The sequence below is a fragment of the Astyanax mexicanus genome, chromosome 14 (assembly GCF_023375975.1).
Source record: "Astyanax mexicanus isolate ESR-SI-001 chromosome 14, AstMex3_surface, whole genome shotgun sequence".
In the NCBI taxonomy this organism is placed as follows: domain Eukaryota; kingdom Metazoa; phylum Chordata; class Actinopteri; order Characiformes; family Acestrorhamphidae; genus Astyanax; species Astyanax mexicanus.
Genome location: NC_064421.1, coordinates 15,143,358 through 15,156,347, shown reverse-complemented (window position 1 = coordinate 15,156,347; position 12,990 = coordinate 15,143,358). Strand labels below are relative to the sequence as shown.

Sequence of the window (12,990 nt, the reverse complement as noted above, 5' to 3'; positions counted from 1 at the left end):
ATAATAATTATAATAGCTGCTCTGTGTTGGTCTCTCCTGTGGGTTCCTGACCACTGAAGAACAGGATGAAAGGAGGATAATAAAGTATGCAGAGAAACTGAAGTCTGTAATTATAGAACTATAAAATGTTTCTATATACTCAGTGATGCTAAAATATAATTGGTGGATAATAGGAGCAGAAACAAGGACAAGGTCATAATCTTATGCTTGATCTGTGTATATACCACATATTTGTTGGCCTAAACTTGTGGCAGATAAACTTGACCCCCCTGGACCTCCTAACAAGAGGGTCAGCCAGTCTAGCTCATTGTTTTAATATGTTTAGCCCTCGTAAGAAGATTATTCAAATTAAACCACAGCGGTAGCCAGCTCCTCCCTTTGACACTAATTGTTGGCGTCAGAACCACTTTTCCCAACTGTGCAGTGGTCCACTTTGACAATTTCCAAAATCCAATGCTAATCCAATTGCTGGTCCACATGAGGCTACTGTAGAATAAGCTGTCACTCCCAATGGAGAAGGAGAACAGGTGTACTCCCCAAACAGGGACTACTACCCATACATCTCCTTCTAGCCTTTAAATTGGATTAGCAAATAGAATTCCGAGGGTCCCGTATCTTTGGTAGGGCATTCATCATGATTTCGCTGGGGCCTGTTTTAGCAGCAGCAGCACCTCTCATACAATTCCTCTGTTGTTTGTTTTTAAATTGATTCAATGATGGAGATATCTCAGCTCATAACTGTTCTACTGATGGGATTCTGGAGAAGAAGAAACATTAAATGTGGAAGGTGTGCTGAAATGGGCAATTTGGGACTCATGCTGTTAACTAAGACTTTGGTTAATGAAGGGTCAACTCTAACCATCTGCCAACACGCAAGCTTAATCGTCTGTTATGAGAGAAAATAGATTTTTTTTCTCTCCTTCAAAGAAAAACGTTGCCACGTCCAACATAACTGCTGCACTGCTGGAAAACATACTGATTCACACAATATTGGTGGCTTTGATGAAATGGGAGATTTAGCTAATATAAGAAGTGCAGAAGTGTGTAGATGTTTTTGATCTATATTTATCAGCAATTCAAGTGCTTTTGCTTGTAAAATCACATCAGATACAGATAAACATAAATAAATGAAAAAGGATTTTTGATTTTGAAGAATAAAGCTTGGTTTCAGATTTCTTCTGTAACCCCCAGTCCAATGCATCACTAGTTCACATGATGTATTATTGTATTTTTGATATTTAATCAGGTATAAAATGATGTATTGTGAAAAAACAGGTGTTTATTAAGAACTGCAAATAATCCTAGACTCCCAGGAGGAGAGCTTTGAGGATGCTTTAATGATCACAGACATGTAAAACTATTTTGTAGGTTATTTGTATGTATTCTAACATCAGTCTTTTAATTAAATAGGTACCTAACATATTTGCAGTGCACTGTTTATATATAAATTTGTTAAATCATACAAGGACATGCTCATTTTTGATGACTTATTGTCCACTGTGTTTACTTTGTTTGCAATCAGTGGTATTACTTTATTAATGGCTTATTATTTAGAATGTTAAAACCTTTCACCATCATAGCAACCACCATACAAACACATACAAACACATCCAGCTTGTCTAGTCCTTGTAAAAAAGTACTGTCAATATAGCAAGAGAACTCTCTACAGTTCTCTGGAGTTCATGAAGTTCTTTGGAGTTCATGCCTAATGCTAGGCATGAATTAGAGGGGTATAAACACCCTCAGCATTGAGTTGTGAGGCAGTGGAACTGTTCTCTGGAATGATGGTGCTCCATTTCAATACTTTAGGGATGAACTAGGGGGTTAATGGGTAAATTGCTGTCGCTGAATGCACCCAAATCCGGACAGCAATGCTCCAAATTCTAGTAAAAAGTCTTTCCTGAATAGTAGAGAAATGTATTTCTACAAAAGCAGGATGAACTTTTAGACAAAAAATTAAATGAACATGTGTTCATTCTAATGCTGTTGTCTATATAGTGTACAATGTATTTCACAAATTGTATATAGTACTAGACGTTCACATTGTTCTTCACACTGAACAGCTGATTTTGTTTTTGTTCTGATTAGGTTTCGATTATCAGGTTTTTTTTTTTGGATCAGAGAAATCACCAACATGTGCTGGACATTCATCGTCCAACATTATCTACAGCTGGTAATTTCTGCTTTTTTGTTTGTTTTACAGAAGTATAATGAAGCAGTCATCTAGGATCACTCTGTAAGATCAACAAATTATACAGAGCATATCGCCTCTGCAATAAATGCCAAAATAACAAAACAAGCCCAAATTGGCTGGAAGAACAGACCTCTGACTCATATTTCAAGGCAGGGCAGTGGGGACAATGAAATCTGTCATGCACCCCAAATTTCTCATTAATGATATCAGATTAATATTATGCTAAACATGACCTAAAACTACAACCCAATCAAGGGTATAACTAATAGAAAAAAACAGACATAAACAAACAGCAAATTAAATTACGTCTTTTTATTTTATTTTATTTTTTCTGCCTCCCGGTTGATGTCACCTAAATGATCACAAAACATATTGAGAGCCTAGAGCAACACGAACCAACAATATAAAGGTTAACTAATTCTGTAAATCAAGGCTGATAAGAATCTGTCAAACAGCCAAACATCATCATCACACTCCTGGCAATTAGAATAAAGGTTGAGCAGGCGACACATTCAGCTCATGGCAGTGTGTGGCGAGCTCTTCTTTTTTCTAGCCCAGAGGTGACCGCATGCACAGTACATCTCGCGAAAGCTGTCTGCTGTCCCAAATGCTACACGATGAGGTCTATCACTCAACAAAACAATACTCCACAGAATAAAGGACATAGCCTGCATGTACATTCATATTCCAGCCATTAAGTGGAAAATCTTTTTATAACCTCTTAGCTATTAAATTATGCAATTAAATACAAAGCAATTTCTCTTTTAGCTCACAAAAGATCTTGAAATGCCAGAACAATGGAGGAAATATGACAGTTTCAGGGAAATAATTAAGATGCAGAAAAAGCACTCAAGCTAAGCTAAGCTATTCTCCTCTCTCCTTTAAATGGGATTTAACAATTAATCACTAATTATTTCTGGGAAAGGGGAGGAGGGCCGGGAGTGCAATTCCCTCAGCGGCTCTGTGGCATAAAGGCTGTCTGTAAAAACCGTGCCTGCACCATCAGCACCAAAACACTCTTTCTCATTAAGGCCGAGACGTGGGGGGCAACGCATCTGCATGGGCACAGCAAGGGGGTAATTGTATCAATATGGGAAGCTGTCTACAGCATTAGGACATTGTTAATATACTTTTCCAATTTCGCAAATGTAACACAGAGCATTGGATGTTATGCACAATGGGGTGTAGAGCACGCATTTATCCATGATTGAGCTGTTGAATTTATGAAATTGCGCTTAGCTGTCTGCAATTTCAACAGAAATTAAAAGATAAGACAGCCAGACATTGTATTTTACAGTCTGCGATGCCCTGCGCCCCTCCTCTCGTCTCTCCAGTTGTTCTTGAATGCAATGTGATAATAAAGTACACTTATTGATACAAGAAGGAGTTGCTGGAATCACATGAGAAACTTTATACTGTATGTGTGAATGTACTAATGATGATATATGGAAGTGAATGAATGAATGTTGGGCCTCCTTGAGCCTGGATACAAGATGAGATAAGGTCACCCAAGGAGGCATACAGATTCAGTATGGTATTCTGCATAACATTTGCCCACAGATGTTTCATTTGTGTCAAAAGACACTGCATATGCATAAGCTGTCGAAGCTGGCATCCCAGCTGGTCCCATTAATGCTTAACTAGCAATACAAAAAAAACACTCCTAGTTAAACTTTGGTGTGTATGTGGGCGAGCATTATCCTGCTGAAAAAAGCGAGCAGAAAGTCCTGTAATGACAAGACAAGACATGTGGCTACAGGAAGTCCTTCATATATCTTTGAGCTGTTTGTGTCCTTCATTAGTACACTAGTAGGGTGACCGACACAACAGCAAAAGCAGATTAAAGTTGTTACAACACCACCTTCATACTCAAACCAGACTGTCAACTTCAACTCATCACTTAAGACCGAACATATGATATGGTTCCAGTATATAGCACTCAAAGGTTTCACGTTCATGACACCACTGCAAACGAAGGTGACTAGTGGCTGGCCAATACATGGCTTAGATGGAGGGCAATTTATCGAAACAAAACAATTAATTTTGGTTTCTCAGTCCAATTACATGCCCCTCTTAATTGGGGCTTGTCAATATGGCAAAATGACCCTTAAGAACTCTTAAAGGCATGTCCAGCAGTCAACAATCTCACACTAAGAGGTACACTACCCAAAATTATACAACAGTTAGTTCCGACCTCACAATCTGATTGGTTGAGAAGAGCTTATATATGTGCTAACATCACAGCCTTCTCACACTAAACTCCGCTGATGCGTTGCCAAGTAACGGAGTATATACACAGTACAGTTTTGAATCACCAGCACCAGCAGCAGCGTTAGCTTAGCACAGGCTAGCGCTCAGCCACGGCATGCTTGCCCGCAGCCCTCAGCGCTGGCCCGTCTTTTGTGGAAAAAAGGGAAAGAAAATCGCTCGGCTACTGCCGTCTGACAGCCAGAACGGTAAGTTAACCAGCCGGGCTAGGCTAAACTAAGTTAATGCTGGGCTAAAGCAAGCTATGCTAACCTAACCACAGTCCAGCCAGCTAGCTAAAACCAACAGCACCCAGCAAAACAAGCAGAAATGCTCCAAAAATGCGCAGCTTTCACCTGAAGACAACTCCGCAGAGCAGGAGAGGAGAGTATTATTGTTATTTCACGGTCCTAACGTTACCATCTTCGCTTATTCCCAATTTTGCTTTCAAATGTTCAATTATGCTATTGCTTAAGTAGACCACACCTGTAATCATTCTATCATATTATCCTGAGACATAGCTGCATGATGAGTTTTGCAGCTCCACACAACAGTGTACAGTGCGAACTCCACACAACAGGGCAAATCACTGTATTTTTTATATATTTTTTTAAGTTTACAGCACACTTCAATGCATTTTTTTCATTGCATTGTTCTAACTGTTTGTGTGGTTTACCGTCCACCTAATATTGGCCATGTAATCAGTGTGTGTGAGAAAGCAGATCTGGTTCAGAGGGAGAGAAAGTACAGCACACATGTTCCTACTCATAGGGGGATCAGGGAGGAGAGATGAAGGCTGTAGGGATGAGACGGACACTTGTGTTGTTGACAGTAACTTGACAAGTATAATCTCCATCCCTGGCTGGGTAAACAGTAGTGCCGGCCATGCGTGGAACCACACTTATACTTCCTGAGCCTGTCTTTAGAGTTACATTTGGTTTTACAGCGAGGGCAAGGTCACCTAAAACCTAACAGACTTTACGACAAAGCCTGCATTTACCCACAAAGCCAGCGTACGTGTGGAGACCTCCAAACACAGTGACGATGGATGGCCATGTCCTGCATCCACAGAGTGCACTCTGTCAGCACACATGCCATGCTGTAGTATGGAAGTAGGTTGGAGCTTTGGAGAGTCATGTAACCATTGCACATACTGTACATTATCACATCATCGTCATGTTTTAAACACTAAAAAATTAAATACAGTGATTATAGTAGAATTCTTTCTAGAAAGCAATCTATTCTGTTTGTTTTACCATATTCTGTAAAGCTTTATGGGTATTTTTGTATAGTTATTTATGTTTTTGCTTAATCACCTTATTTTTATGTTACTTTTTTATTATTATTTTATATTATATTATTATTTTACCCAAAACTGTCTGTTATTAACAAAATATACAAACGTTTACAGATGTTTTATTTTCTACTATTTTTTTAACATTTATTTTGTTTGCAGTAGTACAGTGGTTTGCACTAGTTATTTCCTCTAGTTATTTTAGCAGTAGTACACTCTAAAAAACAGAGGTACGATATGAGTACTTTTTTGTACTCAAAGGTACATTCTTTATAATTGTACCCTCAATGGTACAATACTGGGCTTTACAGGGTCAGATTTGTTCCCTTTGAAGTACAAAGTGTTTTCTAACAGCAATAAGTACAAATTTGTACCATTTAACCAGCCAAAGGGTACATTCAGTATTCTGTATCACTGCACTAATAAACAATCTATATTTTAATTGCACATTTTTTATTTGAAAGCCAGACAATTGTGGATCATCAAGTTCTTGACACATATTCAGTTGATGATAATGTTTATAATCTTTATAATCTTTACTGGCACAAAAATATGGGTACAAAAAAGGACTTTCCCTGAAAGGTACTTTTTTGTACCTCAATACAAGGTACAGCCCCAGCGACAAGCTTTGTACTCTTTTAGGTACAAATCTGTACTTACTTTTCTTAGTGTGTAGCATATCCCAGCAAGCCTGCTTTTCTTATTTTACCAGCTTATCAATGTCTATCAATTACCTTTTTTACCACTCCACCTCTCCATCCAAGTAATATTCTTCTTCCTATTCTCCCATTTTCTTCTTTTTGCCATATTTTTGTAGCAGTTTTTGAGATCTAACTCCAAATTGTTTGATCTGATGTGATGTGTACAGTTTTTAACATGTCTATGTAGCAATGTATTTTGTAAGTTTTTCTTCATAGGAATTTAAAGGGTGCAAAACTGTTGACACCCTTTGAAGCAGCACTATGTAGGATTTCCTTGATTTTTGATCTTTTTAAAGAAGTAAAATTACAGCTTGAAACTCACTGAGGTGTAATAGGAGGAATAGCGGTGCTCTTGTGTCTGTGCCGGAGCTCCTCTGAGCTCGAACCAGACTCTGTATGTTTTCTGAGGCGGCCGCGACCAATGCTCGCGAGAACTGCGACCTGCTTTCCGAACTTTAGTTCAAACAGTTCTACAAGGACTACTGGTTTATTCTTTACAAACTAACATACACACACTCTGGCAGAAGCTGGAAAGAGACCGAATATGTCTGTGAAAGCCAGAAAACGAGAAAGAGAAACTAATCCGCCTGAAACATTTATTACACTCTACAACTGTAGGGGGAGCCCGCAAACACAAAATCTCAATCCTACCTCGTGGAGCTTTAAATGTAATGATGAATACACCCAAAAATTAACAGGGATACCACTGTTATTCCTTAGCAACCACTAAGCGCAATACAATAGCAAACACCCTGCACTTATCTATCACCTTCTAACTAACTCCACATCAACCACTTGGAATACCATATATGCATATTTGCTAAACACCAAAACCAGATACTTCAACTTTTTAAATTTTAAAGATGACCATGCACAATAATTCTGTGTATGTGCTGCGAGTGCACTCAACCATTCTGAGAATTCTATGTATGATTTTGTGTGTCTCTGGAGTGAGGGGTCATTACGAGTGTAATGCACTCATACTGAGAATGAGCAGCCATCACTGACTCACCCTCACAGCCTGGCTGTAGGGCCCGATGTTGGCCGGGGCCCAGTGAGACAGGCTCTGGACATGAAGGGTGTCCCTCTGGTGAAAGCAGCCGTCCTGAGGAGGCAGAGTCCAGTCATGGAGCAAAACGTCCATCTGCAGGAGCTGACCCGCAGACAGACATGTCTGCACACACACCCTGAAGAAACAGAGACACGAGCACACATTAACACAGTAATCACTCAAACTGAAGGGACAACAGTTTAAAAGGGTACTTCTATTTTCATATTTATATATTATTATAGCCAAAATACAGGTTTTTGTCCCATGACTTTTGCTATGTCCAATGACAACTAAAGAATGTTGCACTAACCTGCATTATATGAAGTGGGGCTTTGAATGTGTATGTGTTTGTTTGTTTGTTTTGCATGTTCAGTTCTGGCCAGATTCCTACGATTACAATCATTACCACCCACTGTGCTGTCCACTCTGGGTGATAATGCCTGTTATGATGTGTTCAACCTCACTCACAAGTGAAAACCTCACAAATTATTCAGGTATTCATACAAATCACAATTAACATCAATAAACATACTTATGGCATATCAGTGTAAACAGTACACTTTGAACACACTTCTTCTCATTCAGTGTGTTTTCTTTCTTTGAATGATTTTTCCACTGTGAATTTAATACATGTGTGGTATTCTTTACTTAACAAAAAGTGATATAAGTATAATAAAACCAGAATATATTTTATCACATTTATCTTTGAGGACAGATCTGCACTACACTTTTGGTATTTTAATCTCAGTGTCTTCATGAGGTGCAGTCACCTGGAACAGTTTTCTCAGCATCTTAAAGAAGTTCCCGAAGGTGCTGAATAATGTTTTGTTTTTTGTTTTTTACTATTTATTACGTAATCCTGATTGTGTCCCTTAATGGTTTTTATGTCTTAAATATAATTTACAATGTAGAAAATACATAAAAAAGATATAATGAAAAACAATGAATGAGAAGGTGAGTCCAAACATTTGATGGGTTCTGTATTTCCTGTGCTGTGCTGTAATTGAGACATATTGGTTGTAATGCTTGTGCTTTACCTTGCTGGTGGATTATGGCTGAAGAAAGTGCAGTACACTGAATTGACTTCGGCAAAGTCCTCCATGTTTTTTACATACAGGTGAACGAGCACAATGTGCTTTAACTGGAATCCTCTCTCCTTTAATTCACCTGCAAACAAATTCACCACAACAAAAATCATCTTACAAATCTGTATAGAAGCTTTTAAACTCAGCTTTTGAAATAGAATCATAGTAAATATGACTAGAATATAATCCAGTGCATATGAAAATACTCATAAATTATGAGGGGAAAAAAAAGAAATATTGAGATGTGAAATATGGATTTTTGTCACACACACGCACAATAGATCAACGAGGAAGGCTGGAAAAAAACTGGGTCTTGAGGCAAGGCCTAGATCCCCATAATAATTTCATACAACATCCAGTTTGTTTTCCCTTTGCAGACACTGGCATTTCAGTGTACTTCACAGACTTAGCTCATACAAAGAAGTTGTTCATTAAATATTAACTTGTTTAATATTGTCTCAGTACTGTGAAGGCCGTTCGGCAATGTAAGACGATAAACATTAAATATGCTTTTCATCTTATGCCTCTCTTTCTTAGGGTAAAAAAAACATTCTTTTTTCGCCTTTCTTTTTTCTCTTTTTCTTTTTTTCTTGAAAAAGCCTGCATTTTAAAAGTTCTGCGGGCGAAAAAAGCCAAGCGTACAGAACGCGCGTGTGTGTGTGCGTGCATATGTGAGCGCGCATGTGTGTGTTTTGAAGCGGTGGTTCGTTCTCCCAGTTTAATTTGAAGTGTCTGTCCTCGTTTGGTGCAGCTCGCGATCCCTGCGCAGTGATGGACGGGGTCCCTGACACATGGCGCTTTAAAGGCCTGAGTGAATAAAGAGCAGCCACTTACAGCCTGCCATACCTCTTAAAAGTGCATTTTGCTAACACAACACAGGGAAAAAAATGAAAGCGGCTCTGGAACAAAGGCCGATTTGCTCTCTGTGCACTACAGATTGGGCTGCTAGTGGGGTTGGGCTTGAAAAAGAGCTAAAACTTCACGAACTTGCCCAGCAGCGGAAACCGCTCTGTATCTTTTTCGCCTTCATCCAGCCTCCACTCCACCTCTGGTAAGACAAATCCCAAACCCTCTCCTCCAGATGTTGGAGGAATACTTAAAGCTGGCCTGATCTGTGCCAGTACAGATTTACTGTAGACAGGGCGCACGTGCCTGGGCCTACTGCTGCTTCTACCGCTGCTGCTACTGCTGCGGCAATACATAAAAAATAAAAAAGAGAAGAAAAAAGAAACAGGGAGCGATCCAAAGCTACATTTTGTTCCCCAGCACAGAGCAATCTTTAATGTATTTTAGCCCTGTGATCCGCTGCTTTGTAGCCACTTACCTTGCAGCTGAGTGAGAGCGTGCTGGGTTTGGCCCCGGACATCTGTGTGTTCAGAGGGAAGGCCACCGATGCCAGTGATCCACTGATAGCCCACAGAGCTTCTGGCTGAGCACCAGGGCCGGCAAGCTTCAATGAAAAAACACGAACATCAGTATCAGAGGGTTACCGAAAGCCCTCAGCATCTATGTGGTGATGCAGTGTATAAACAAGACACACTGCTACAGTCAACATACTGCAGGTGTTTATAGTAAGTTATTTATAATAAGGATGCTGTATAAATGGATATGTAATTGCAAAAATAAAACGAATAAAATAAATATGCCAAGAAAGAAAAAGATATACAATTTCTATTAACACAGAAACACAGTCATCAAACTCTTATTCACTGCATGATCTAGTAAAGGTAAAGGCTTATACAAATAATTATAATTTAGACTATGCTCACATTACCAAGCTGATGTTTAAGTTAAATGTTTAATTAATCTAAATGTGGCCCTAGATCAGATCATATGCAATTCATAGGCATGAAATTAATTTCATGTCTTTTTGCCTGTATAAATGGGCTTATTGTGCTTACGGTTGTTAACAACATTTACACATGAACACAAAAAAAAATTAAAAAAGAAAAAGGTTTAAAATGTTAACGTAGCCTTCATTTTGTTCTCAAAAATCAGTATTTAAATATCAACAATAACAAAAAATAAAGTAACTGAGAAGAAAAACAATGAGATGAAAAAACAGCGAAAATGAAAGTTGCTTTACGTGGATTGCATATTTAGAAGTGCCAATTCCCATGATTATATTTATAATCCAAACAATAAAAACATTTTCTGGCTATTTATTAAATAATAATTTCATTAAATATTATAATCGTATTGTAAAGTCGTAAAAACCTTTTTAAACTGTTAATCACTCAAGAAAGCCATGATCTGAGAAACTACAACCTTGTAATAACAATGAAAAATTATTAAAAACATTATATAAGCACGTACAATATACCATTAACATCCATAAAACACTTAAACGGGCATAACTAGCATGCAAAAAAAAAAAAAAACTACATAACCGTGATGCTGATGGGCCAATGACACATCTCTGTACCCTGAAGCATACGACAGCATCCTCACACACAACATGCACACATCTCAGCATGGCCTCACTGACAACTAAGGTCACCATTTGATGTAAATTCTTCCTGGATGTCTTGGGTTTTATCAGCATATACCGCCTCCTCAGTCATCTTGTCAATGGCACTCTGGCAAGGACAACTACCAAGGGGCAGAGCGCTCTCCGTGGAGCCCTGCAATGGAGTCCAAACAGGAATAAATCAGGCAAAGAGACGCAGAAAGCAGCCAAAGTCAGTGTAATTAGTTTTTCAATAACCCTGCGTGTGTTTGTCTCACTCTTTTTTGACATGCCTCGACACAAATAACTGGAAGGTGAATGAATATGAAAAACATGCTAACGTATTCATGAATTACATGTGCGGGGGGTGTTTTTTTTTTTTGATACTGTAAATGCAATCATTTCAGCTGTCACTCAAAGGCCTTGACATGGCTGCGGTTCCTTAAGAGCGCTACACTGTTGTTTTTAGATATTTGCATTTAATCTTTGGCATTCTTTTCATGGCTTTTTAAAAACGCTCGGCCCTCCCAAAGGTGCACAGATATTACCTGACAAAAGTCCACTGAGCGTTGCATGTTTTAATAAATATTTCATATCTCTTTAATCCCCTGCTGTCAACTGCAGTTGGCCATATGATAATCAAATTAATTATACTCCATCCACTCTCAGGCTGCAGAGAGTGGAGCTTGACTAGCATTAACTGAGGGCAAACGCTGCCTCCCCACCCCCAACGCATCACCCCCCCTCCCTCAAACACCACCACCCCCCCCCCCTTCCTCCTCTGCCCGGTGCTCTTTCCTCCAGAGCTGGTGTCAGTGTGGATCTGTCAGGCTGATGGAGAGTGCTTTGGACTGCTGGATGAGTGAGGGAGCTTCTCCCCTGCACCAGGCCTGGAATCTCCCGGCTCTGCTCGCCGACCTGCGGGCCGGGAGGGGGGTGCGCCACACTCATGCGCTCTCGGCCCCGCCGCTGCACCAGCCGCCCTCACAGGCTAGAGTTTTTTTTTTCCCTTTTCCTCTCTCCTCTTTTTCTCTAGCCCTCAAACATACCCCTGCTCTATCCCTGCACTGCATACGCCCACTAAACAAACTCCAGCCTCACACACAAACACACAAACGGCTCCCTGAAAAGCCAGGAGGGAAGCCCTCTGTCACACTGTGACCCGGTATACACTCTGCAGAAGCCATGCTTCAACCTATGCTCCAATTACCAAAGTAGTAGTGCTCTCATCCCACACACATTACCTCAAATAGCATCAGTCATGAAAACTATTTATATTTTCCAGTTTTCCAAATACTATCTGTATGTACGAAGGCAAATAAAGCTCTATGTTTCCGGTTAATTAAAAGAAAAGTTTGTTGGTGTTTTCAAACGTAATGTAATTTAAAACACAATCCAAAATGAATACGGTGGGTTGATGTCCATCTCAGGTATTTTTCACATCTTTTCACATACACTAACATGCATAATTCATGGAATAGCAGTATGTAAACTTCCAAGAGTATGGCTTAGGAATTCTCACAACTCTATAAGTTGGGAGGTGTTATCTTGTGAGTCTGAACACTTGCCAGCAAGCTCAGGGCAAGGCAATGTGAATTATTAAAGTTTGAGTGAGGACTTATAGTGGGTAATAGAAGAGAGGGGCATTCCATTTTAGAAGATGTGCAGGCATTTATCAATTCCTCCATTCAGAGTTTCACATGTGCTCTAGAAATATCTCACAGAAGGCATTATCACCCACAATGCAGAGCGCAGTTGGTGGTAAAGATTGTGACCGGCAACATATGGCTTGAATTGCATGGGAGATGGCAAAAGTCATGGGACACAATACAGTTTCCTTCATTTTACTTAAGATGCACGAAGTAACCTAGTTAAACTTTGTTGAAAGTTGGCTTTCAAATATATAAAAAATAAGCAGAAAAGCTCTAGTCAGAGCTCTAGTGATATTTTGTTTTGTAATATAGTTAAA

General features: G+C 39.4%; 1 protein-coding gene across 3 annotated transcripts in view; it reads right to left on the bottom strand.

The window, feature by feature from the left end:
* The window catches only part of dph6 (diphthamine biosynthesis 6), a 275,116-nt gene that overhangs the window by 33,859 nt on the left and 228,267 nt on the right, over window positions 1-12,990 (bottom strand). For 2 of the 3 annotated variants that reach the window (XM_022673073.2, XM_007257395.4), the window contains 4 exons: window positions 11,073-11,196; window positions 9,897-10,022; window positions 8,525-8,654; window positions 7,449-7,623 (listed from right to left, as the gene is read on the bottom strand). In XM_022673073.2, coding sequence (XP_022528794.2) covers window positions 7,449-7,623; window positions 8,525-8,654; window positions 9,897-10,022; window positions 11,073-11,196 — 555 coding nt within the window. The remainder of the gene's footprint in view (window positions 1-7,448; window positions 7,624-8,524; window positions 8,655-9,896; window positions 10,023-11,072; window positions 11,197-12,990) is intronic. The other variant, XM_007257396.4, reaches the window with a different exon arrangement.